Genomic DNA, 24836 nt, shown 5'->3' with positions numbered 1-24836 from the left:
TGTAGAGATGGGGTTTCACCATGTTGGCCAGGCTGGTCTCGAACTCCGGACCTTAAGTGACCCACCCACCTCGGCCTCCTAAAGTGCTGGGATTACAGGTGTGAGCCACTGTGCCCGGCCTCGCCTGATGGTTTCTTAGCAAACTTCAGTAGAATGTTTAGAACGCGGCCCTGATAAACGTGAGTGCTGGTAGGAGGTGCTACCTTGCTCAATCTGTGAGCACCCAGCCCTGTGCCCTGGATGCTTGGCGGGTGGAGAGAAAGACAGTGTTAGGTGGGCAAGCCTCCAACTCACCAGTTGCAGGCAGAGCATCTGGCTCTCCGTCTGCTGCTGTAGCCCTGTGAGTCAGCCAGACCTGTGGTCCCCAAGCCAGCTTCCCACCTAGCACCCTTGTTCTGCTACAGCTCCCCAACCTGCCCTCCTGCATTGCCTAGGATCTCACGCCCCGTTTTCAATCTGCTCTGGGACATTTGTCTTCTTCTTTGCAGGGGACTAAGTATATGACTTAATGAATCCTAAAAGGAAAAAAAGATGTCAGGAAGAAAAAGTGCACACAAGAAATGTTGCAACATCTCATCCTTAGCAACTTTGTTTGGTTAGTACTGCATAACACAGCAGATTCCAAGGCACCTGCCCTGAACATTGCTACATGCGCTAGGCATTATCAGGAATGCAGCCAGGGTGCCAGCACAGTTGTCTCCAGTTTCTGGGTAGGAGGACCATCATCCATATTGTCTGTGGCTTTGTGTCTGAGTTGGGCTACTGAGCCTGTGACTTCAGACCCCTTGTCTGCCTGATGGATACATTGTATATAATACGTTACCATCACAATTTCATGAATGTAACTAATGAAGATTTAGCCTTTCCATGCCTCCTGCTGAACTATGTCATCTGTGATAATAAAACCTCTACACATAGCATTTTATACAAAGCAAGTCAAACAGCAAAGATAGTGGCAAGTGATGTATTTGGCTTAAAGAAGTTTGTGTTACTGAAGTTAACGCAAAAGTCTGGCCTCCGTTCGTGGGATTATTAAATATATCTCCTACGGGATCAGAGTCATCTATTAGAAACAGTGATAGCCCTGGGTATAAATAAACATTTCTTTAGGGTTTGGCGTCAGTTTTTCAATGTCCATCCTCAAATCAGACAGTCTGTTTGAGGGGTCAGTTTTCAGGGTGCGTCTGCACCGAGAGGCTTGAGGCAGCAGCGACCCCTGGGCTGCAGTTCGGTTGCAGGCGCTGGTGGCGGGCAGTCCAGGTTGGAGGGTGGAGATGGGCCAAGGTCACAGGTGCTGCAGGGCTTCCTGTCCTTGCTCTGTGTAACCGTCATCGCGGTGGGTGTTTGCCCACTGTCCAAAGGACTCCTGGATGTGCACATTTCTCTGCGTGTTGGCCAGGCGCTTCTTATCTCGGGAGAAGAAGCTAAACCTTTGGAAGGGAAAGCAAACACAGAAATGAGAGCTGGCCCTTTGCTGTGCACGTCACATTTTTTGCAGTGCCGGAGACATATAGCAGCAAACTCAGAAGGGAGCAAATCAATTCAAGGTGTGAAAGACAAAGTTGGGGGTGCAGGTCAAAGTTATTCCAAGAAAGCAGCGGGGTATTCTGCGTGTCATTTGGACACGGTACCTTGGAGGTCACGCGGTATGGGCAAGGCATGCATGTTGATGTGATGTGTAGGGTGTCTTCCACGTTAGCCGCTATGGAGAATTTATCCCGTTACCAGGGGAAATCAAAAGCTACTGAAACAAATCATGGGTTTCTTTAATTACCCTAATGACGCAGAGAAAGGAATACTTGAAAACCGTGTGGAATATAAGAGGATTCTGTTGTAAACAGATGAGTATTTCTAATTTAAATAGTTCTGTATTTGTTTAATGTCAGTCAGGAAACTGTGGCCCAGATTTCATGGACATTACTGCTGAGGATGAGGCTAAAGGAAATACTTAAGAAAAATGAACAATAAAAAATATATTATGGGCTCGGTGCGATGGTTCACGCCTGTAATCCCAGCATTTTGGGAGGTTGAGGCAGGCAGATCGCTTGAGGTCAGGAGTTCGAGACCAGCCTGGCCAACATGGTGAAACCCCGTCTCTACTAAAAATACAAAAGTTTTCTGGGTGTGGTGGCACACGCCTGTAATCCCAGCTACTTGGGAGGCTGAGGCAGAAGAATCGCTTGAATCTGGGAGGCGGAGGTTCCAGTGAGCCAACATCACGCCACTGCACTCCATCCTGGGCAAGAGAACGAGACGCTGTCTAAAAAAATAAAAATATATATATATAAGTAAAACATGGTACGCATGGTTCTCTGATACAAAATTTGGGAAACATCAATTTGCACTTTCAAAAATAGATTTAATGGTGAAAGCCTTTAGACTGTATCACTGTAACCAGCTACAGAGCCACAGTTAGTCTGGCCTCAGACTTGAACTGAGGTAGACAAAGAGGTCTTTTTAAAACAGCTGTGACTGTTGCATATTGATCAGAGAGAGCCATCAGGAACTTTCAGATGCCTGAAAGATAAAGGCAGAAGTCGCAAGCATACTTGAGTTTGTTACCATAGAAAAAAGAAAGAAAAACAAAAGAAAAAGTCACAAGCAAAAAGCCTGCAAGGTAATCCATTTATTTTTATTTTTATTTTTTTTTTGAGATGGGGTTTCGCTCTTGTTGCCCAGGCTGGAGTGCAATGGTGTGATCTCGGCTCACTGCAACCTCCGCCTCCCTGGTTCAAGCGATTCTCCTGCCTCAGCATCCTGAGTAGCTGGGATTACAGGCACCCGCCACCATGCCCGGCTAAGTTTTTGTATTTTTAGTAGAGATGGGGTTTCACCATGCTGGCCAAGGTGGTCTCAAACTCCTGACCTCAGATGATCCACCTGCCCCGGCCTCCCAAAGTGCTGGGATTACAGGCGTGAGCCGCTGTGCCTGGCCAAAGTAGTCCCTTTAAAACAAGGTGTGCTTTGAGGTCATGTAAACAAACTAGGACCCTGGTCAGTGAACCTGAAATTGAGGAATTCCTAAAAGCTCTTCCTAAAGCTGTCCTTTGATACTACCAGGCTCTATTAAGATTCCTTCTGTTGTCACCAAGTTCTACTCTTTTTTTGAGACAGAGTCTCGCTCTGTCGTCCAGGCTACAGTGTAGTGGCTTGATCTCAGTTCACTGCAACCATTGCCTCCCAGGTTCAAGCGATTCTCCTGCCACAGCCTCCCAAGCAGCTGGGATTACAGGTGCATGCCACTGCGCCCAGCTAATTTTTTTTGTATTTTTAGTAGAGACGGGGTTTCACCATGTCGATCAGGCTGGTGTCAACCTCCTGACCTCAAATGATCCACCTACCTCGGCCTCCCAAAGTGCTGGGATTACAGGCATGAGCTGCAGAGCCCGGCCATCACCAATGCCTGGGATCACAGGCGTTCACCACTATGTGAATTATGGCTCTGAACTTGGTAAGAGATATCATATAATAGCTGTGTTACGTTTCCTGGGAGGCAAGAATAGGAACAAAGCCACTGCGAAATCAAAGCTTCGGATAAACTATTTTTGGTTCCCTCTGTTTGCTGGTTGCTAGTGTTGCAGCCTCTAGAGTTTAGTTTTAATCACATCTGGGTGAAAATGATTTCACTCTTCTGTGGCTACTGGATCCTACAATCACTTTCTACCAGGAATAAACTGATCTTTCATTGCAAAGCCACGGCAAGCCAAGTTTATCTGATGAAACTCTCCCTAGCAACTAAGATGCCTTTTCTCTATGACAGGTAAGTGTGCTGGTGAATGAAGGCACAATTGTCACACTGGGTTATTTGTGAGCTCTTTCCATAGGGTAATCCAGGCAATTAGCTGGCGAAAAATATAGCAGCAACACATCACGGTTACGCTTCACCTCTCTCTGACTCAGGTAAACAGGAAGGCCACTTAGCACTTCCGACACAGAATCAAAACACTGGTCCCCTTCCTCTGCCTTTCTTTTTAAAACAAGATCAAATGGCTGACTTGAAGATGGCTTGGAAAACAAAGCAGTTTAGAAAGCTACAGGGTGAACATCAAAAACATAGGGTTAGTGTCACTCAGGGACCGCAGTGGGCGTTGATTACTGACCCGTCACTTAAAGGACCTTCTTTACTGGATCATGGGCAAGGTGGTTTTAAAACAAACAGAAGAGACAAAAAGAATTATCGGTGACAGAGCTGAGAATTCTGAGGCTTCACTCGAATAGACCGAGCGCAGCCAGTGGCACAGCTGAAATCACACTCAACATCCACTTCAAATGGAGCACACAGTTGGCGGCCATGCAGCTTAAGTGGCCAGGGGGAGACAGGTCAGCCCCAGCAGTAGCCGAAGCAGACATTCCAAGGGCACAGCTCAAACAAAACCCAAAACACACACAGTGCCTACAAGGGAAACAAGTCGTCGGACAGGCTGCAGTGTGGGGTCATCTATTATCAGTCCCGCTGCTACCATGGGCATTATGGCTGTAAAGATCCTGGTTAGAGAAGTACAGATAGACACAGAGAAGATAAAAACAGGGGAGGCATGAAAAAGAAACTCCACAGACACCAGTGGACGGGTTTGATTAGGGTCTAAGTTAGGGGTTAAATTGTGTCACCTGCCTCTAAATTCACTTAAATTTTTTTTTTTTTGAGATGGAGTCTCACTGTCTCGTCCAGGCTGGAGTGCAGTGGCACAATCTCAGCTCACTGCAACCTCCTCCTCCCGGGTTCAAGCGATTCTCCTGCCTTAGCCTCCCGAGTGGCTAGGGATAATAGGCGTTTGCCACCATGCCCAGCTAATTTTTGTATTTTTAGTAGAGACAGAGTTTCACCATGTTGGCCAGGCTGGTCTTGAACTTCTGACCTCAGGTCATCTGCCCGTCTCAGCCTCCCAAAGTGCTGGGATTACAGGTGTGTGCCACTGCACCTGGCTATTTTTTTTTTTTTTTTTTGTAGAGACATGGTCTCACTATGTTGCCAGGGCTGATTTCGAACTCCTGGTCTCAAGTGATCCTCCTGTCTCGGACTCCCAAAATGCTAGGATTACAGGCGTGGGCCACCGTGTCTGGCCAGTTGTTCTCTGTATAAAAGCTTTGTGAAAAAAATTCTGCTTTCATAACTGTGCTATCAGTTGAATTTTGAATAATGAAGATCTTGCCATATTTAATTAAATGTCTATTTTTGGCACTTCCTTGAATGTATATGATCTATCCCCCTTTTTATTCCAAACTCTCTAAGAATTCTGTAGACCATACTTCAGTATAGAAATCATTTTGGCTACTTTTGCCCATGGTTCTTTGTGCTTTTTATTTTTTTGAGACGGAGTCTCGCTCTGTCACCCAGGCTGGAGTGCAGTGGCGCGATCTCGGCTCACTGCAAGCTCCGTCTCCCGGGTTCACGCCATTCTCCTGCCTCAGCCTCTCCGAGTAGCTGGGACTACAGGCGCCCGCCACCAGGCCCGGCTAATTTTTTGTATTTTTAGTAGAGACGGGGTTTCACCGTGGTCTCGATCTCCTGACCTCGTGATCTGCCCGCCTCGGCCTCCCAAAGTGCTGGGATTACAAGCGTGAGCCACCGTGCCCGGCCTGCACCTGGCTATTTGTAAAAAAATTTTTGAGGCCAGGTGCGGTGGCTCATGCCAGTAATCCCAGCACTTTGGGAGGCCAAGGGGGACGGATCACCTGAGGTCGGGAGTGCAAGACCAGCCAGACCAACATGGAGAAACCCTGTCTCTACTAAAAATACAAAATTAGCCGGGCGTGGTGGCACATACCTGTAATCTCTGCTACTCGGGAGGCTGAGGCAGAAGAATCGCTTGAACCTGAGAGGTGGAGGTTGCGGTGAGCCGAGACCGTGCCATTGCACTCAAGCCTGGGCAACAAGAGCAAAACTCCATCTCAAAAAAAAAAAAAAAAAGAAATAGGGTCCTTACAAATGTAACTAGTTAAGATGAGGTTATGCTGGAGTAGGGTGGGTTCTAATCCAATATGACTGGTATCTTATAAAAGGGGGACATCTGGACAGAGATAGCACGTGAGGAAGGTGGAAGTGGATATTGAGGTGAGGCTTCTGCAGGCCGAAGACTGCCGAGGACCACCAGCAGCCACCAGAAATGGAGAGAGGTGTGGGGCAGATTCTCCCTTACAGTCCGAAGAAGGAGCTGACCCTGCTGACGCCTTTATCGCGGCCTTCTGGCCTCCGGAAGTGGGAGACAATACCTGACTGTTGAAGCCCCTGAGTCTGCAGTATTTTGTTACAGCAACTCTAGAAACTGATGCAGTATATGACAGCCAGCGAGGGATGACAGAGTGGCTCCCCAGGGCTAAAATGCAGGGCTGTGTGTGGGGAACGAGGAAGGCAAAATACGCTTTGGGAGGTGGTGGTGATGCCCTGGCAAGGGGGTCTTTCAGTGTCCTCCCCAACTGCGATGAGCTGCAGGCACCATGACCCTAAGCGCCAGGCGAGAACCAGGACAGACTATGAAGCAGAGAGGGGCCAGGCAGGACGAGGGCTGAGGCAGAGCCTGCAGAATCATCAGATATTCTGGTCTAAGCCCACGGTAAATAAATGCTCATCTGTTCCTCAGCTGGGCAGAGGAAATGAAGACGAAACTCTAACCATGCCACTAGAGCTTGTTTTGAAAAGCTATAATTTTTTTAAAAAGTTGGTTGGATAAAGATAAAATAATTGTCTAAAATGAGGTTTGGAGATGTTCCAGGTGTTTGGATTACCTTTGATGTGCTTCACAGAGTAGCTAGGAGTTGGTATCTTTCCTTTTTCTTTTCTTTTCTGTTCTTTCTTTTTTTCTTTCTTTTTCTTTCTCTCTCTTCTTCCTTTCCTTTCCTTCTTTTTTTTTGCTTTCCTTTTTTTTTTTTTTTGCACTGTGACTGACAGAGTCTCGCCTTGTCACCCAGGCTGGAGTGTAGTGGCACAATCTCTGCTCACTGCAACCTCCACCTCCTGGGTTCAAGTGCTTCTCCTGCCTCAGCCTCCTGAGTAGCTGGGACTACAGGCATGCACCACCCTGCTGGGCTAATTTTTGTATTTTTAGTAGAGGCGGGGTTTCCCTGTGTTGGCCTAGTTGGTCTTGAACTCCTGGCACCAAGTGATCCACCCACCTTGGCCTCCCAAAGTGCTGGAGTGAACCACCACGCCTGGCCAGGAGTTGGTGTCTTTACAGAACCTCCTGGATGGTTTCTCAGGATGACATGGAGAAGATGAGATACCTTCTGCTAGTGAATGGGCCCCAGAGGCCAGGCTACCGGGCACAGTTAGCTTTCCAGGGGCTCCAAGCAATACCATTTTGTACCCACCTTTGCCAGGACACCCAAAGAGGGTACCCACAAAGATACAGTCATTGTGTGGGAAGTGGCCTCAAACACAGGGGGGACATTTTGCCTCGAGAGATGTTTACCACTGGGAATGCTGGACTTCATTTAGGGCCTTTTCAGGGGGTGACCGATGCTTGGGGGCCTGGGACACCTGGAGTGTTCTGACTGAGTTACTCCATCTGTGTGTCTTTTTTTCAGAGACAGGTTTCGCTTTGCTGCTCAGCTGGGCCCACTGCAGCCTCGATCTCCTGGGCTCAAGTGATCTTCCTGCCTCAGCTTCCCTAGTAGCTGGGACTACAAGCGTGTGCCACCATGCCCAGCCAATTAAAAAAAATTTTTTTTTTGTAGAGATAGGGTCTTGCTATGTTGCCCAGGCTCATCTCAAACTCCTGGCCTCAAGCGATCCCCCCCACCTCGGCCTCCCAAAGTGTTGGGATTACAGGCATGAGCCACCACGCCCGGTCCTGTCTGTGTCTTGCTGGGCTCACTGAGTGGGTGGCCCCTTCCCTTACTATTCCAGGGGCTGCCCTGCAGAAGCCATCTCCTCTAGAGGTACAGCCATTTCCATAAAAAGATTGACTTGTTTTGGCCTGAAGTTTGTCTTGAATACCCTGTATCTGGTTTTAACTCCCCGCTCCCCGCCAAATATTTCTGGAAGACTCAAACCAAATGAAGTTCTACCAGTGGCATTTCAGGCAGTGTAATGGGCGGCTGTGAAGAAGCTATTCCTGGGCTGGAACGAGGGGGGTGGTGGGTGGGAGGACAGGGATAGAATGCACTGTCATTGCTACCCCTGGACACCTGGGTGGCCACCTGCTGCAAAGCCAATCTTTCCGGTCCTTGAGGCCAGTTCTCATCCCTTGCTTCCCCGGTCCCCCCTCTACACCCACCTGTCTTCTTATCTCCTGATCAGCTCCTAGCCCCTGCCCTGCAAAAGGCAGCTGTGTGCGCGTCCACGGGACCATGACTGAGAGACAAGGACCATGCAAAGGGGGGCACTGGTGCCTGGTGTTCACTGGGGACGAGGCTGAAGTCACTCCAGCACTCCCTCGTGACCTTCCTGGGCAGTGCCAGCCTGGCCTCTCTGGACAGCAGCTGCTCAATCACAAACTATTCTTGGAACATCTTCCGGGCACACTGTTTTGACTGGCAGCAGGAGTTTCTGGTTCCCTTGTCTGGTTCAGTCTAGAAATGTGAAGTCTGACGCCTGTGACTCATGGTACACTGTGCAGACAAGGGGCCACCACCAGGGACTCGGGGAGGGGAGTGGGAAAACGGTGTGGGGGTGGGAGCAGAAAAGGCATGGGTTCAAATCTGAAGACAGCCTTCCCAGCAGTTTGGTCTAAATGTCAGTGGGCTTCTCTAGGCCTCAGTTCCCTCATCTGAGAAATAGGGATAATTATCCCAGCTCTGGGTCCCTGACAGGATGGAAAATACCTTAGTTCAAGTGCTCTAAGCTGCCGAAGCCCCTGAACCCTCCTCGGCGGCTGTGAATTGCTGCAGGCGGAGGGGTGGGAGAAACCAGTTAACAGTGTGAAGCAGAGCTGAACAGCCGCCCTGAGCAGACCGCATGGCTAATACTCCCTGGAGGAAGGGCAGAAGAGACCCAGCAGACCAGGTGGGTGCAGGAGGAATGAAGGATGGAAGGACACTCAGAACCGCCTCAGAAACTGTCATTCCCTGCCCCAGCCCAGGGAAGATCTGTCCCTGCCCAGGCTCCTCCCAGCCTCTGGGCTCACAGGCCACACTGATACAGCTTCCAACCAGCAGTAGAGGTGGACAAAGGCGACCAGTGTCTGGCCTGCACTGGTCAAAAGCCCTTTGTGCCAGTTTGCTCTCCCAGTTAGCCCCCAGCAAGTGGGGCTGCCACGGGACTGGTCACCCACACCCTGTGACTGGGAGGTTCTGGTCTCGCTCTCTCATCTTTCTCTGAGTCTGTCCCTGCCAGGCTCAGAGCCCCACATTTTCCTGAGCAACCAGAAGCCAACCTAAGTCGGGAAGAGCTCTGAAAACAGGGCCCCAGGGTCCTTTCTGGAACAATCTGGAAAAGAAGGACAGACACCACAGCCTATTCAGATGTGGGCAGAAGAACTAGTGGAAAGATTCGTTGGCTAATTCTGACAACTTTCCTCTGGATTTCACCCAATACGAAATTTGCAAAGCCAACTTAATTGTCTGTTTAGAGAAAGGGGCCCAGAGTAGAAAATTACAGTTAGAAAAACTCGGCTCTAGAAGGAATTTTTAGAATTACATATGACCGTGGGTGCTGGAGGCTCTGAATGCAGCACATTGGAAGTGAAAGTGAAGGTGCTAGAAAGGCTGATTCTTTTTTTTTTTTTTAAATGGGGTATCGCTCTGTTGTCCAGGCTCGAATGCAGTGGTGTGATCTCGGCTCACTGCAACCTCCGCCTCCGGAGTTCAGGCAATTTTCCTGCTTCAGTCTCCTGAGTAGCTGGGATTACAGGTGCCCGCCACCATACCTGGCTAATTTTTTTGTATTTTTAGTAGAGATGGGGGTTTCACCATGTTGGCCACATTGGTCTCGAACTCCTGACCTTGTGATCCACCCGCCTCAGCCTCCCAAAGTGCTGGGATTACAGGTTGAGCCACCGTGCCCCGCCTGAAAGGCTAATTCTTAACGACCTGGGAACAAATGGCTGAAGGATGCAGAACACAAGTCTCTTGGTCTCCCCCTCCCTCAGCCCATGCAGAGACCATCTGGGCTCATCAAACTTCTTGCAGTTTCTCCAGGCCTGAAACTCAAAGCTGTAGCTATCAAAGTATACAAGATAGATTCTGCTCATTCTCACACAGGAGTGGGGCTAGCGAGTGAGTCGGTGTTTAAGCAAAGCCAGTCCCATTTCCTACCAAGCACTGGATGAGAAACCCTTCCTGGGCACTAAGTACTGCAGAGAATCAAGACTGAAGGGCTTCCTCCTCCCAACGTGAGGCTACCGTGGGCACCCCATATTTCTGTCTATCTAGCACTCTGATCTTGCCTGGGGACCCATCCCTTCCCCTACTTTCAGGCCACATGAACTGGATGGAGGTAAAAGTGCTCTGAGCGTCAAGGGTGAGAAGGAGTCACAGACCTGGACAATCAATGTGTTGTCCTGTGATTGGGTTAGGGATAGTCATGTGACCCAGCTGGAGCCAATGGGACTCATTTCTGTGACTGATGGAACTCTTGGGAACAGAGTCTACACTGGAGTTTCAGACAGAAGAAAATGAAACCTGGCCAGGCGCGGTGGCTTGCGCCTGTAATCTCAGTACTTTGGGAGGCCGAGGCGGGTGGACCACCTGAGGTCAGGAGTTAGAGCCTGGCCAACATGGTGAAACTCCGTCTCTACTAAAATTACAAAAATTAGCCGGGCGTAGAGGCAGATGCCTCTAATCCCAGCTACTCGGGAGGCTGAGACAGGAGAGAACCGCTTGAACCCGGGAGGTGGAGGCTGCAGTGAGCTGAGATTGTGCCACTGCACTCCAGCCTCGGCAATGGAGTGAGACTCCGTCTCAAAAAAAAAAAAAAAGAAAAAAGAAAATGAAACCTGAGCCAAGGGCTGCCCTGCTGCCATCCTCAGGCTGGAGTGGACACCTAAGAATGGTGGCCACAGAGGAAAACCAAGTCAGGGGTGGAGGAAACCAGGCCTGGACCCAGCTGAGCCCCACGCTGTGGCAAGTTGGAACTTTTAGTTCCTTAGCCAAATTGGTTTTCTTTTTCTTTTTTTTTTTTTTTTGGAGGCGGAGTTTCGCTCTTGTTGCCCAAACTGGAGTGCAATGGCACGATCTCGGCTCACTGCAACCTCTGTCTCCCAGGTTCAAGCGATTCTCCTGCCTCAGCCTCCCAAGTAGCTGGGATTACAGGTGTGCGCCACCACGCCCGGCTAACTTTTGTATTTTTAGTGGAGACGGGGTTTCTCCATATTGGTCAGGCTGGTCTCAAACTCCCGACCTCAGCTGATCCACTCGCCTCAGCCACCCAAAGTGCTGATTACAAGCATGAGCCACCGAGCCCAGCCCCAAATTTGTTTTGTTTTCTTTTTTCTTTTTTGAGACGGAGTCTCGCTCTGTCGCTCAGAGGCTGGAGTGCAATGGCACAATCTCAGCTCACTGCAACCTCCGCCTCCCGGGTTCAGGCAATTTTCCTGCCTCAGCCTCCTGAGTAGCTGGGACTACAGGCGTTCGACCACCACGCCCAGCTAATTTTTGTAGTTTTAGTAGAAATGGGGTTTCACCATGTTGGCCAGGTTGGTCTTGAACTCCTGACCTCGTGATCCACCCACCTAGACCTCCCAAAGTGCTGGGATTACAGGTGTGAGCCACCGCGCCTGGCCTCCAAATTCGTTTTCTTAGGTTACTTTGAGTTGAGTTTCAATTGCAAATGGAAGGTTACTACTGAATTCATGATCTAAATGGTGTTGGGATCTAGAGGAAGCTTTTCTGGTGCCATGCTTCTTCTCTAGGAAATGTTTATCTCTAACCAGAACCGGGGCCACACTCCCTCCCCAATGCATCAGGGACCTGGGGCCAAACTCCTAAGCAGCCTGAATGAAGCTAGAAGGGAGTCGTGCACCAGCCTGTACTCTCTAGCAATATCCGGCTAATTTTAAATTTTTGTAGAGACAGTCTCCCTATGTGGCCCAGGCTGGTCTCAAACTCCTGGCCTCAAGTGATCCTCCTGCCTTGGCCTTTCAGAGTGCTGGGATTACAGATGTGAGCTGCCATGCCCAGCCAAGGGCATCATTTTCTTTCTTTCTTTTTTATCCCTCTCTCTCTCTCTTTTTTTTTTTTGAGACAGGGTTTCGCTCTGTCACCCTAGCTGGAGTGCAGTGGTACAATCTTGGCTCACTGAAGCCTCAACCTCCTGGGCTCAAACAATCCTCCCACTTCAGCCTCCCGAGTAGCTGGGACCATACCCAGCTAATTTTTGTATTTTTTGTAGAGAGCTGGTTTCACCATGTTGCCCAGGTTGGTCTTGAACTCCTGAGCTCAAGTGATCCTCCCATCTCTGCCTCTCAAAATGCTGAGATTACAGGTGTGAACCACTGCACCAAGCCCCAAGGGCACCATTTTCTAAGAGGAGAAGGCCCAGCAGTGACAAACCTGCACGGTTCTGCACTGTCTACTCACAGGGCAAGAACTAACCAAGAATTTCCAAACATAACTGGATTTTAAAGGTTGGGGCATGTGGGTAACACTCCACTTCCTCTCCCTACACAATCCGTCTGGCTTTCCAACCCACATGCCCTGTTTTCACAAAGTTTCTTCTGGCTTTTGGAGGAAAGAACTGAAACCTCTTCCGTACTAAGCCTTGGATAGAACTGGAAGGCAGGCCCAGAGCCTGGAAGACCGTCTCAGGGGAGAGAATGCAGCTCCAACACTGCAAGCACAAGGCTGTCTTGCAAAGAGCTCACAGTGTGGGCTCTGGGGCCAGGCTACCTAGGTTTGAGCCCTGGTTCTGCCTCTTATTAGCTGAATGACCCTAGGCAGGTGCCTCCATTTCCTTAACTATAAAATGAGAATGATGATGCCTCCACCCCACAGCACCATGCTGAGGACTCAATGAGATATTCTGTGGGAACAGGACCCAGCACGTGTTAGCTTCTTAGTAGAGACTGTCTAACAAAACCAGACGTGTTAACCCTTTATCTGAAGAGTCTTAGGGGTCCATGAACCTCCTGAAATTGTTCACAAATTTTACAGATTTCTCTGGGGGAAATTTCAGGTTTAATCAGAACCTCAAAGGAATCTGTTGATGGCAAGAACTACTGAAGTAGCTTAAAGTCTAGTTGAGGGCAGGGACTAGGTCACTCTTTTTTGGGGGGTTCTCCTGCAGCAACCAAGGCCTGACTCTGCATGCATTATGCAGTAACCCCTGCTTAATGGACAGGGGGCTACATGGATGAGTCATCAGAGAACTGCAAAGATGGGGTGGACCCAGGGCCACCTGACATCTCAGAGCTGAGGTCTCAAGCTTCAGATGCACAACCCACCCCTACCTTGCTACCCTTATTTCCTGTCCTCAAAGGCCCAGAGATGCAGCCCACCCCCCTGAAACACACTCCAGCAAGCTCCTATCAGCCACTGGCCCAAGCCTCTCCCCTCTCGCCTCCCGCACTCCCCAAACCTCTCTGCCCAGAGACCCCCAGGAGGGACTCAGCATTCAGGGAGATGAACTCAAAGTCGGGGGCCAGGCCAGACGTCTCAGCAGGATGTGGTTAGTCACAAGCCTGGCCCTGGGAGCAGGTGCCAAGGAGGAAAAGTCAAAGGACATGTGAACCACCAGGTCAGCCGAGCGCAGAAGCCGGCAGCGCATCACTTACAGTCGCTTGATGCCCGACTCCGGCTGGGGGGACGTCCTCGGGTGGGCGATGGGTGGGGGTTGGGGTATTCGATTTTCCTCTTCCATTTCTTCACTGGAAGGAGATGAGAGGCATAAGATAAAAGAGTCAAAATTCCTTGAGAACTGGAACATTCCAGAAGAGAAGTGTCTGATGGTCTGAGAGGGTGCATGCTTTTTAGGGGACCCGCATCTGTATTTCCAGTTTATTCTGAAGAGTCCAGCCAAATAGAACCACTCCCCGTTTCCTGTCCTTACACAGGCTTCCCTGTCGCTACACCTCTGTGGTTTCTTCTACCCAGAATATACCCGTCACCCCTCAACATCTCCCATATCTAAATACTACCCTATCCTTTCAGGAAGGCCCAGTTCAAATGCTGCCTCCTCCAGGAGGCCTTCCGATTTCCACCCCATCTACAAACTCGAAGTGATCTCTCCCACTCTCCCATCTTTTTGTTTTGTTTTGTTTTGAGACAGGGTCTCATTCTGTTGCCCAGGCTTCAGTGCAGTGGTACAAACATAGCTCACTGCAGCCTTGACCTTGGGCTGAAATGATCCTCCTGCTTCAGCCTCCCAAGTGGCTGGGACTACAGGGTAAGCCACCATACCTGGCTAATTTTTAAAATTTTTTGTGTAGAGATGGGGGTCCCACTATGTTGCCCAGGCTGGTTTCGGGCTCCCGGGTTCAAGTGATCCGCCTGCCTCGGCCTCACAAAGTGCTGGGATGACAGGCATGAGCCACTGTGCCCGGCCTCTCCCATCTTTGAACATCCAGTGTACAGTCAGTAAACCTTTCAATAAAAATGTGTGGTATTATATTTTTTCTGCATCTCTTATCTTCCCCACTGGAGCAGGGACCACCTCTGGTGCATGGGTCCTTCCTTCCGGCTTTCTATTCAACAGATATTTGTTGTGCACCTACTGTGTGCCAAGCTCCATTCTAAGTGCTGGGAACTTAGCCATGGACAAGATAAATAAGACTTCTGGTCTCATGTTGCTTGTGGTCTCGTGTGGAAACCAACAATAAAGCAAGCATGAGAGTGAACAGGATAATGTAGGAGGCGAAAAGGGCCACAAAGACCATAACACCGGGGCCGGGTTTCATTCATTCATTCATTTAAAAAAAGAGATGAGGTCTCGCTTCGTTGCCCAGGCTAGTCTCAAATGCCTGGGATCAAGCAATCTTCCCACCTCAGCCTCCCAAAATACTGGAATTAAAGGTGTGAGCCCTGGTGCCCGGCCTGGGCCCAAGAGTTTCAGAAAGGGGTTGTGGGCTTGTATGTAAGTTCTTTAGGCCAGAGAGGGTACCCAAAAAAGACACTGATGAAATGCTTGTCTTCCAGGGGGTAAGAAGGTAACTGTACAGAGACTCTGGCTAACCTCAGTAAGGAGCCAGCTCGGGCCATCCAGCCCCAGGGACACTTGCCTCTTATAGTAAGCCAGCTCCTCTTGCAGCAAGAACACCTTGGACTTGAGCTCATTCCTCTCGTGCAGCACGTCCCGCAGCTCCTGCAGGGTGAACCGGGGGCGGTTGGGGTCCTTGAGATCCATGGCCACCTTCTCTGCGTCGGAGATGCTGTCCTCTCCAACTGGCTCCGTCTGGAGAAGGCAGAGATGCTGCTAATGAATTCTTGGCAGCCACTGCCGGCACCCACTCTCTATCCTGAAGGAGCCCAAATTCTCCCCCTCCCGGGGTGCCAGCAGCCTGTGGAGGGTGCTATTTTCAGCACTCGCGGGCGGCCCCTGCTCACGTTCTGTACAGTTTCCCTCTGGAGGTGGAAGCCAGCGGCCACCTGTTCATTGTTCGCCTTCCCAACAGCCGAACCCACGGACCCCGCACCTCCCCACCCGACTTGGGGTTTCATTACAAACATGACAAGGCATCCAGGGGAGGAGCTGTCACACCTCCCCTGCCCCCACCCTCGTACATCTGCTGCTTCCCCTTTTCCAGGCCTCCTTTCATCTCCTTACTAAGACCATTGCTAAGTTGGCCAGAGTGGCTGGAATCTCAGCCTACACACAATTCTCCATTCCTTTTTCATTTGACAGTAAGTCACATCCATTTTCCCTGTTGTTACGGGCCTTCTGGTTAAGTCCTCTCCTCCCCAGTGGCTTTGGGTATCTGGAGTTCAGTGGAAGCCTGGCGGGGATGCACACTCGGCCGTTTCTCTGTGATGCGGGTGACAGACAGATCCCAGCATCATGCTAAGTCACCTGCCCCAGGTCACACCCACACCCATCCTCTCACCTTCTTGCATAGGAAGGGAGCCTTTTTTAAAAAATGTGGTAAAATATACATAACATAAAATTTACCATGTGAACCTTTTAAAAGTGAACAATTTGGAGGTGACATTTAGCATACTCACATGTCACACAACCATCACCTCTGTCCAGTTCTAGAACATTTTCTTCACACCAAAAGGAAAACCCATACTTCTTATTATTTTATTTTATTTTTTCTGAGATGGAGTTTCACTGTCACCCAGGCTGGAATGCAGTGGCATGATCTCAGCTCACTGCAACCTTCACCCCTTGGGTTCAAGCGATTCTTGTGCCTCAGCCTCCCGAGTAGCTGGGATTACAGGTGTGGACCGCCACACGCGGCAAATTTTTTTTTTTTTGAGATGGAATCTCACTCTGTCACCCAGGCTGGAGTGCAGTGGCACGATCTCAGCTCACTGCAAACTCCACCACCCGGGTTCAAGCCATCCTCCTGCCTCAGCCTCCTGAGTACCCGGGATTATAGGTGCCCGCCATGACGCCTGGCTAATTTTTGTATTTTTAGTAGAGACAGGGTTTCACCACGTTGGCCAGACTGGTCTTGAACTCCTGCCCTCAAGTGATCCACCCGCCTTTGCCTCCCAAAGTGCTGGGATTACAGGTGTGAGCCACCGCACCCAGCTGAAAACCTGTACTTATTAAGCAGTCACTCTCTACTTCCCTATCCTGAGCCCTTGGCAAATGCCAATGTACTTTTTGTCTATGGACTGCCTACCGTGGACATTTCCCAGAAACAGAGTCATACATTAAGTGGCCGTTTGTGCCTGGCTCCTTTCACTTAGCACAGTGTTTCCAACGGTCATCCACGTTGCAGCACACACCAGCACGTCACTGTTTTTTTTTGTTTGTTTTTTTTTTTTGATATGGCGTCTCACTCTGTCACCCAGGCTGGAGTGCAATGGCACGATCTCAGCTCACTCCAACCTCTGCCTCCCAGGTTCAAGCGATTCTTCCGCCTCAGCCTCCCGAGTAGCTAGCTGGGAATACAGGCACCCGCCATCATGCCTGGGCTAATTTTTGTATTTTTGTAGAGATGGGGTTTCACCGTGTTGGTCAGGCTGGTCTTGAACTCCCGTCCTCAGATGATCCACCCACCTCAGCCTCCCAAAGTGCTGGGATTACAGGGGTGAGCCACCACGCCAGCTCACTTCACTCCTTTTGATGGCTGAACCATATCCCACTGTACAGATGTGCCACAGTGTGTTTATCCATTCTTCAGCTGACGGACATCAGAGTGGTTTCCACTCTTTGGCTAATGTGAATAGCAATGCTAAGAACTGTATTAGTGTGGACACTTGTTTTCAGCTCTTCTGGTTGTATACCTGGGAGTGGGATTGCTGGGTCATAGGCTAATTCTTTGTTTAACTTGTTGAGGAGCTGTCAAACCGTTTCCCACAGCAGCTGCTCTATTTTACATTCCCACCAGCAATGCACAAGGGTTCCAATTTCTTTCTTTCTTTTTTTTTTTTGAGACAGAGTCTCGCTCTGTCGCGCAGGCTGGAGTGCAGTGGCGCAATCTCGGCTCACTGCAAGCTCCGCCTCCCAGGTTCATGCCATTCTCCTGCCTCAGCCTCTCCGAGTAGCTGGGACTACAGGTGCCCGCCACCACGCCCGGCTAATTTTTTGTATTTTTAGTAGAGACGGGGTTTCACCGTGGTCTCGATCTCCTGACCTTGTGATCCACCCGCCTTGGCCTCCCAAAGTGCTGGGATTACAAGCGTGAGCCACCGCGCCCGGCCAAGGGTTCCAATTTCTCTACGTTCTTACCAACAGTTATTTTCCTTTTTTTTTTTTAATCACCAGGAAGCTTTTGCAAGTCAGCCAGTCAATCTACAGGTGGCCCACACTCTCAAAGTAATGGAGTGTCCCCAACACTCCTGAGCCACCAATGTCCCATGACCAACCAGGAGTAGACAGAGGTCAGGACAGCAGTGAAAAAGCTCCAGATCAGGGAAAGGGAGAGGGAAACAGACGTCCCTCCCAACCTCAAGAAAAACTCCATAGGCCCGGCACCGTGGCTCACACTCGTAATTCTAGCACTTTGGGAGGCTGAGGCAGGAGGATCACTAGAGCCCAGGAGATTCAGACCAGCCTGGGCAACACAGCAAGACCTCATGTCTACAAAAAAGAAAAGAAAATTAACTGGGCATGGTGGCTTGCCCCTGTAGTCCCAGTTACATAGGAGGCTGAGGCATGAGGATCACCTGAACCCAGGAAGTGGAGGCTGCAGTGAGCCAAGATTGTGCCACTGCACTTAAGGCAGTGTCTCCAACAAAGTGAGACCCTGTCTCAAGAAAAAAAAAAAAGAAGAAGAAGAAGAAAAACCCCATAGCAGTACAGGGAGAAGAGGACTAACTCCAGCCTGGATGTGCCCTGGACAGGAGGCTGAGGGATTCCAGAAGGCAGAGCCGAGATGCTTCACACACTGGGGGAGGCTGGAACCGGCTGTTCTGGGAAAGGACGTGTGAAAGGAGACACCACCCACTGCTGGGGCACGTCAGGTGACAGCAGAGCCACACACACAGCAGGCCCAGGTTGGGGGAGCAAGCTGACCCTGCCCAGCCTTGGGGTCGGAGTCAGCAGAGGAGGGGCCTCCATGCAGCGGGAAACTGAAATCTGACCCCGGCCGCCCTCGCAAGCTGTCTGGGCAGCTGAGGGGCTTCTTCCCACCCAAGAACAAGGGGAGGAAATGTTGGAGGATTTAATTTCCAAAGAAAGTATTCTAGGCGTCTGCTGATGCCACAATTTAGGTGGGCTGTGTCCTCAGAGGACATCTTCAACGTCCGACCTCCTCTGCAGCGCCTCCGGGGATGCTCTGGAACCAGCTGGCAGCCACACACTCCATGTCTCCACCCAAGACCACATACAACAGGTGACGGATATGCGGCCGGCATTCAACCGCGCCAGTTCTCCTCTTCCCTGGCCCAGCTTTACCAAGGAGCAGCCCTGGATGTCTAGTTATCCAACATTTACTGAATGCTAACTTTGTGCCTTGCCGGCCGTGGAGCTTAGCCCTGAGAACAGAGTCAGACAGATGGGGCTGAAGAGAAGATACACATAAATAGAAACTTACGGCCACGTGTGGTGGCTCACACCTGTAATCCCAGTACTTTGGGAGGCTGAGGAGAGCGGATCACCTGAAGTCAGGAGTTCGAGACCAGCCTGGACAACATGGTGAACCGCTGTCTCTACTGCAAACACAAAAATTAGCTGGGCGGCCAGGCACGGTGGCTCACACCTATAATCTCAGCACTTTGGGAGGCTGAGGTGGGCAGATCACGAGGTCAGGAGTTTGAGACCAGCCTGGTCAATATGGTGAAACCCCATCTCTACTAAAAAACTACAAAAATTAGCCGGGTGTGGTGGCGCGAGCCTGTAGTCCCAGCTACTCGGGAGGCTGAGGCAGGAGAATCACTTGAACCTGGGAGGCAGAGGTTGCAGTGAGCCGAGATCGTGCCACTGCACTCCAGCCTGGGCGACAGAGACTTCGTCTCAAAAAAAAAAAATTAGCTAGGTGTGGTGGTGGGCATCTGTAATCCCAGCTACTCGGGAGGCTGAGGCAGCAGAATCTCTTGAACCTGGGAGGTAGAGGTTACAGTGAGCCAAGGTCATGCCATTGCACTCTAGCCTGGGTGACGAGTGAAACTCTTGTCTCAAGAAAAAAAAGAAATAAAGAAACTTACAAGGTGGCCTAATAAAAGAGGTGCACCACCGGGTGCGGTGGCTCACGCCTGTAATCCCAGCACTTTGGGAAGCTGAGGTGGGTGGATCACAAAGTCAGGAGATCGAGACCAGCCTGGCCAACATGGTGAAACCCCGTCTCTACTAAAAAACACAAAAATTAGTCAGGCATGGTGGTGGGCACCTGTAATCCCAGCTACTTGGAAGGCTGAGGCAGGAGAATTGCTTGAACCCAGGAGATGCAGGTTGCAGTGAGCTGACACGGTGTCACTGTACTCCAGCCTGGGCGACAGAGCGACAGAACGACAGAGTAAGACTCCATCTTAAAAAAAAAAAAAAAGTGCACAGACACCAGATCTAACTGGAGAGAATCAGGGAAGATGTTAATCAGATGTGGTCTCTATGCATGGGGTCTTGACGAATGTGTAGGAGTTCACCAGGAACTCTGGGCATTAGTAGCATAGACCAGAGGTTGCAAACTAAGCCCTTAGACCATCCCAGTGCCGCTGGCCCACAGTTTGTTTGGCCCTCACTGTGTTCTAAAACTCTGTTGAATTAGCTGCCAACTCTTTAAGATTAGGAGATTTCATATTGAAATTTGCATTTTGGGCTTCCTGTGGAAAGTGCGCTGGAAGATCAGGCCCCACTGGCAATGCTGGGCTGTTTCCGAGCAGCAGCTGCTCCCTTTTCCATCCCTTCTCCTCCTGCCTGGACCCTGCAGGCAGCAGTGGCCCCTGCTATGGACCCGAACCCCAAGTTCCCTCCAGTCCCTTCCTCCTCAGACAGCTCGGGTCCTGCCTTTCGTAGCAGGCCAGGGCCTTGCCTCTCCTGTGTCTCTGAGAGGGACCATCTGACAGCCGTCCCCACAGCCTGGGGAAAGAGCAAAGCCCTTCAAAGGAACTCCCAAACCCTCACCTCTCGAGAGGCCTCTGGGCAAAGCCACCTGCCCCTCTGTCTGGGCTTTTATCTCCCCATCTAGCCCTTGATAACCCAGAAATATTTCCAAGGGCCCTTCCCACCCAGGTACCTGGGGATTTCTGTGACACACACTTTCAACGCCACAGGAATTTCCTGCTCACCCCTATTGGGTTTTACCTGCCCAAGACATTGAAGGGCTTCCTTAGAACCTGAGTTATTTTTTTTCTGGAGAAGGGACAGTTCATTTTTGGGGAGGAATGGCCTGATTCCTTTAGAGTTTTGGGAAATCCCAGCAAGGTATGCAAAAGTCCTTACTCTCTTTTTTTTTAATTTTATTTATATTTCATTAGAGATGGGGTCTCACTTTGTTGCCCAGGCTGGTTTCGGACTCCCGGGCTTAAACAATCCTCCTGCCTCGGCCTCCCAAAGTGCTGGGATTACAGGCGTGAGCCATTGTGTCTGGCCCCAAAGTCCTGACTTTTTTTTTTTTTTTTTTTGAGACCGAGTTTTGCTCTTGTTGCCCAGGCTAGAGTGCAGTGGCGTGATCTCAGTTCACTGCAACCTCTGCTTCCCGGGTTCAAGCGATTCTCCTGCCTCAGCCTCTCAAGTAGCTGGGATTACAGGCATGCACCACCATGCCCGGCTAATTTTGTATTTTTAGTAGAGATGGGCTTTCGCCATGTTGGCCAGGCTGGTCTTGAACTCCTGACCTCAGGTGATCCGCCTGCCTCGGCCTCCCAAAGTGCTGGGATTACAGGCGTGAGCCACCATGCCCGCCCTGACTTCTAAAACTATTGCCTGAAAGTACAGGCAGAAGGACAGCCCCGGGCTCCAGCTTCTCGAGAGGCCACCAGGCAGTGACCACAGGGCCGCAGGTGGCCCAGGACTATCTGGTTCAGACCGGGAGGGACCAAGGAGGCCCTTTCCAAGATGGCAATAGAGCTCCATCGGCCGTGGTCCTCCTAGGCTTACTCCATGAGGGACCGGGAGGCGGCTCGGGTTAGCTGAGATAAGCTGGGGCCTTCTGTGGGTTGTCTGCTGATCCCTGGAGGCACTCTGGGCACAGCTTCAGAGCAATACCCTGAGGCCTCAGCTACTTCCCAGGAAGGCCCAAGAGACCAACTAACAAGCCATGGGGCTGCCCAGAGGTCTTAGGGAGGCAGCATCCTGGGTCAGGGCCTCCATCCCGAGACCTTGGGAATGCTCCTCACTGCCTGGGTGCCTCAAAGCACCCTGCCCTCCCATGGCAGCCCCTTCACAGTACTTCTGAGCAGCCCCTGGCCCAGCAATGTGGAATGACTGTGCTCTGGTCACACTTGGCACCACCAGTCCTAGCATAAAGTCAATGCATACATTCTGCCCGCCTTTCAGCCAGCATATGCCTGTCTGCTTTCCCTATGCAGGCAGCCCGCACTTTACAAAACAAAAACAAAACCTGTTACGAAATCAAAACGTGTGGCCGGGCACGGTGGCTCACGCCTGTAATCCCAGCGGGAGGCCAAAGCGGGTGGATCATTTGAGGTCAGGAGTTCGAGACCAGCCTGGGCAACATGGTAAAACCCTGTCTGTACTAAAAATACACAAAAATGAGCTGGGTGTGGTGGCGCGCACCTGTAATCCCAGCTACTCGGAAGGCTGAGGCACAAGAATTGCTTGAACCCAGGAGATGGAGGTTGCAGTGAGCCAAGATCGTGCCATTGCACTCCAGCCTGGGTGATGGAGTGAGACCCTCACTCTAAATAAATAAATAAATAAATAATAAAATAAAATAGAGGCAGGCAGATCATTTGAGGTCAGGAGTTCAAGACCAGCCTGGCCAACATGGGGAAACCCCGTGTCTACTAAAAATACAAAAATTAGCCTATCATGGTGGCTTGAACCCAGGAGGTGGAGGTTGCAGTGAGCCGAGATTGTGCCACTGCACCCCAGCCTGGGTGATAGAGTGAGACCCTGTCTCAAAAAAAAAAGAAAAAAAAAAAATATATATACATATATATATAGTCTGTGAAAGGCAGGAAACCTTGAGTTGAAATATGAGGACCTGGATTAACGAGAAAACACGCTAAGTGAAAGAAGCCAGGCAGGACCACATGTTGTAGGATCCCACTGATGCCATGTCCCAAACAGGTGAAGGGAAACAGCCTGCTGGTGGCCAGGGGCTGAGGAGGGGAGGAGGCAGCTACCACAGGAGCAGGGATTTCTGATGGGGGTGATGGGAATGTTCTGGACAGTGGTGATGAGCACACAATAGCTGAAGTGCATGGCATATGAATTACATCTCAATAAGGAAGTTATAAAAATAGAAAGAGCCTTGTCTCCTGGTGATCACACTGCAACGAGAGTGACACAGCTCAGAAAGAACTGTGTGGCAATGATGAGACAGATTCCTTTCTAGCTCTGCGACCCTCCATAGCTCTCATGTCCTCCAAATCCTGCCCTGGGATAAACCCCTGACCCCAGCCACATGCTGCATGTTCTCCGGCCTGGCTCACTGTTCCCCCTGCCTGGAATGGCCTGTCCACAGTCCACCCTGGGACATGCCCATCCACAGGACCTGGCCCGAAGCCTTCGAGATCTTTCCTGACCCTGCCTCTTTTTTTTTTTTTTGAGACGAAGTCTTGCTCTGTCATCCAGGCTGGAGTGCAGTGGCTTGATCTCAGCTCAATGCAACCTCCACCTCCCGGGTTCAAGCGATTCTCCTGCCTTCGCCTCCCGAGTAGCTGGGAGTACAGGCACCCACCACCACGCCCGGCTTTTTTTGTATATTTAGTAGAGACGGGGGTTTCATCATGTTGCTCAGGCTGGTCTCGAACTCCTGACCTCAGGTGATCCACCTGCCTCGGCCTCCCCAAGTGCTGGGATTACAGGTGTGAGCCACTGTCCCTGCCTCTTGACTTCACCAAGCCCTCCTCTGATCTTATACTCCTCTCTCCCAGCTGCGCGAAACAGTGAACCTACTGAGTCAAGCTCATTCCCCTCACTTGTCAGATGACGAAATTGACCACCAAAGAGATGGACAGGCCCAGGTCACACAGCAGCAAGTGGTGAAGCCACCACAACCTGCAGCTCCCCTGTGTGACTGACAAGCCTCCTGAACTCACAGAGCTCCAAGGAATAGATGCGAACCCAGCAAAGCTGCCCCGAGCCTGGGAAAGCACACTGCAAAGCAGCCTGGCGGGGTCACATTACCGCAGCCTGATTTTACTCCCTCATTTCTTCCCTGCCCCATTGGCTGCCAGACAGGGAAGACGAAACTGACAGGCAGTTGGGCCAAGGTGGTGTGAAATGTCCCTTGTTGCTAAAAAGTCCTGGAACAGGGCTGGGAGTCTCGATGCTCTTGAGACCCCGGTGTGGGCCAGGCCCTGCCTGGCCAGGAGACCGGCCTGAGCTCTCGTGGGGCCTGAAGGTTGGAAGGGGCACACTAGGAGCAGGGAGCAGGGCAGAGGTGGCCACCGCCCTACCCTCGGCCTGGAGGTTGTCTTTGGCACCAGCTTCCTTCCCACTGTCATAGATTGAGTTCAGCCCTCACCTTCTCACCTGGCTTATTGCAAAGGGCTCCTGACAACCATGTCTGCCACAGCTCCTTCCCTGTCCTCCAGTGAAACAGCTGAGTGTCTCGCTCGCCTGCAGAACCCCTGCAAGGGACCCGCACCCCTACTACTCAAAGCTCTGCGTGGTCCCTGGGTGCCGACTCCCCAGCAGCCAGATGACAGCTGTTGTCTCTGCCTGGCCTTTCTCCTTCCTTCAGTTCTCTGCGTTAAGTCACTGCTATTTTCTTCTGGAGAAAGACCTCCCTCCCACTTTTAGTCCATGTGGCTTGGGTCGTAGCCATGTGACTCAGGAATAAACATGCATATTCTAGGTCTCTGGCCACAATAGTTGTTTCAGTGATAGGCCAATGAGGATTTCCTGAGGCTTTTGCTGGGATTCTAGGGAAACAGGCCATTTCTTTTGACTGGGGTTGCTATGCTGGTCAAATACTAGTGGCAACTGTATGGCAAGAGCCTGGCTGAGAATGACAACAGCACAGAGGAAAGCAGGGCCTGAGAAGGTCAGAGCCACATTCCTGAGAGCAGCTCGTGAGCACCTGGAGCCAGCTGTACCTGAAGCCACCCCTAACTCAGAGCTTTTAGTTACACAGTCAATAAATTCATTTTTTCCCTCTTAAACATTTTTTTTTTCTGAGACAGAGTCTCGCTCTGTCGCCCAGGCTGGAGTGCAGTGGTGCGATCTCAGCTCACTGCAAGCTCCCCCTCCCAGGCTCACACCATTCTCCTGCCTCAGCCTCCCGAGT

At 50.8% G+C, this 24836-nt stretch overlaps 1 protein-coding gene across 1 annotated transcript in view; it reads right to left on the bottom strand.

Moving 5' to 3' along the window:
* Nucleotides 1–950: 950 nt before the first annotated feature.
* The window catches only part of RILPL1 (Rab interacting lysosomal protein like 1), a 59655-nt gene continuing 35769 nt past the window's right edge, over nucleotides 951–24836 (bottom strand). The window contains exons 5-9 of the mRNA XM_058425182.1: nucleotides 20272–20494; nucleotides 18732–18871; nucleotides 15090–15262; nucleotides 13647–13739; nucleotides 951–1430 (exon numbers count right to left, since the gene is read on the bottom strand). Coding sequence (XP_058281165.1) covers nucleotides 1286–1430; nucleotides 13647–13739; nucleotides 15090–15262; nucleotides 18732–18871; nucleotides 20272–20494 — 774 coding nt within the window. The 3' untranslated portion in view covers nucleotides 951–1285. The remainder of the gene's footprint in view (nucleotides 1431–13646; nucleotides 13740–15089; nucleotides 15263–18731; nucleotides 18872–20271; nucleotides 20495–24836) is intronic.

This window comes from Hylobates moloch, unplaced genomic scaffold (genome assembly GCF_009828535.3).
Source record: "Hylobates moloch isolate HMO894 unplaced genomic scaffold, HMol_V3 SCAFFOLD_12, whole genome shotgun sequence".
Classification (NCBI taxonomy): Eukaryota; Metazoa; Chordata; class Mammalia; order Primates; family Hylobatidae; genus Hylobates; species Hylobates moloch.
The sequence above is the reverse complement of the archived record's forward strand: the minus strand, read 5'-3'. Positions and strand labels throughout refer to the sequence as shown.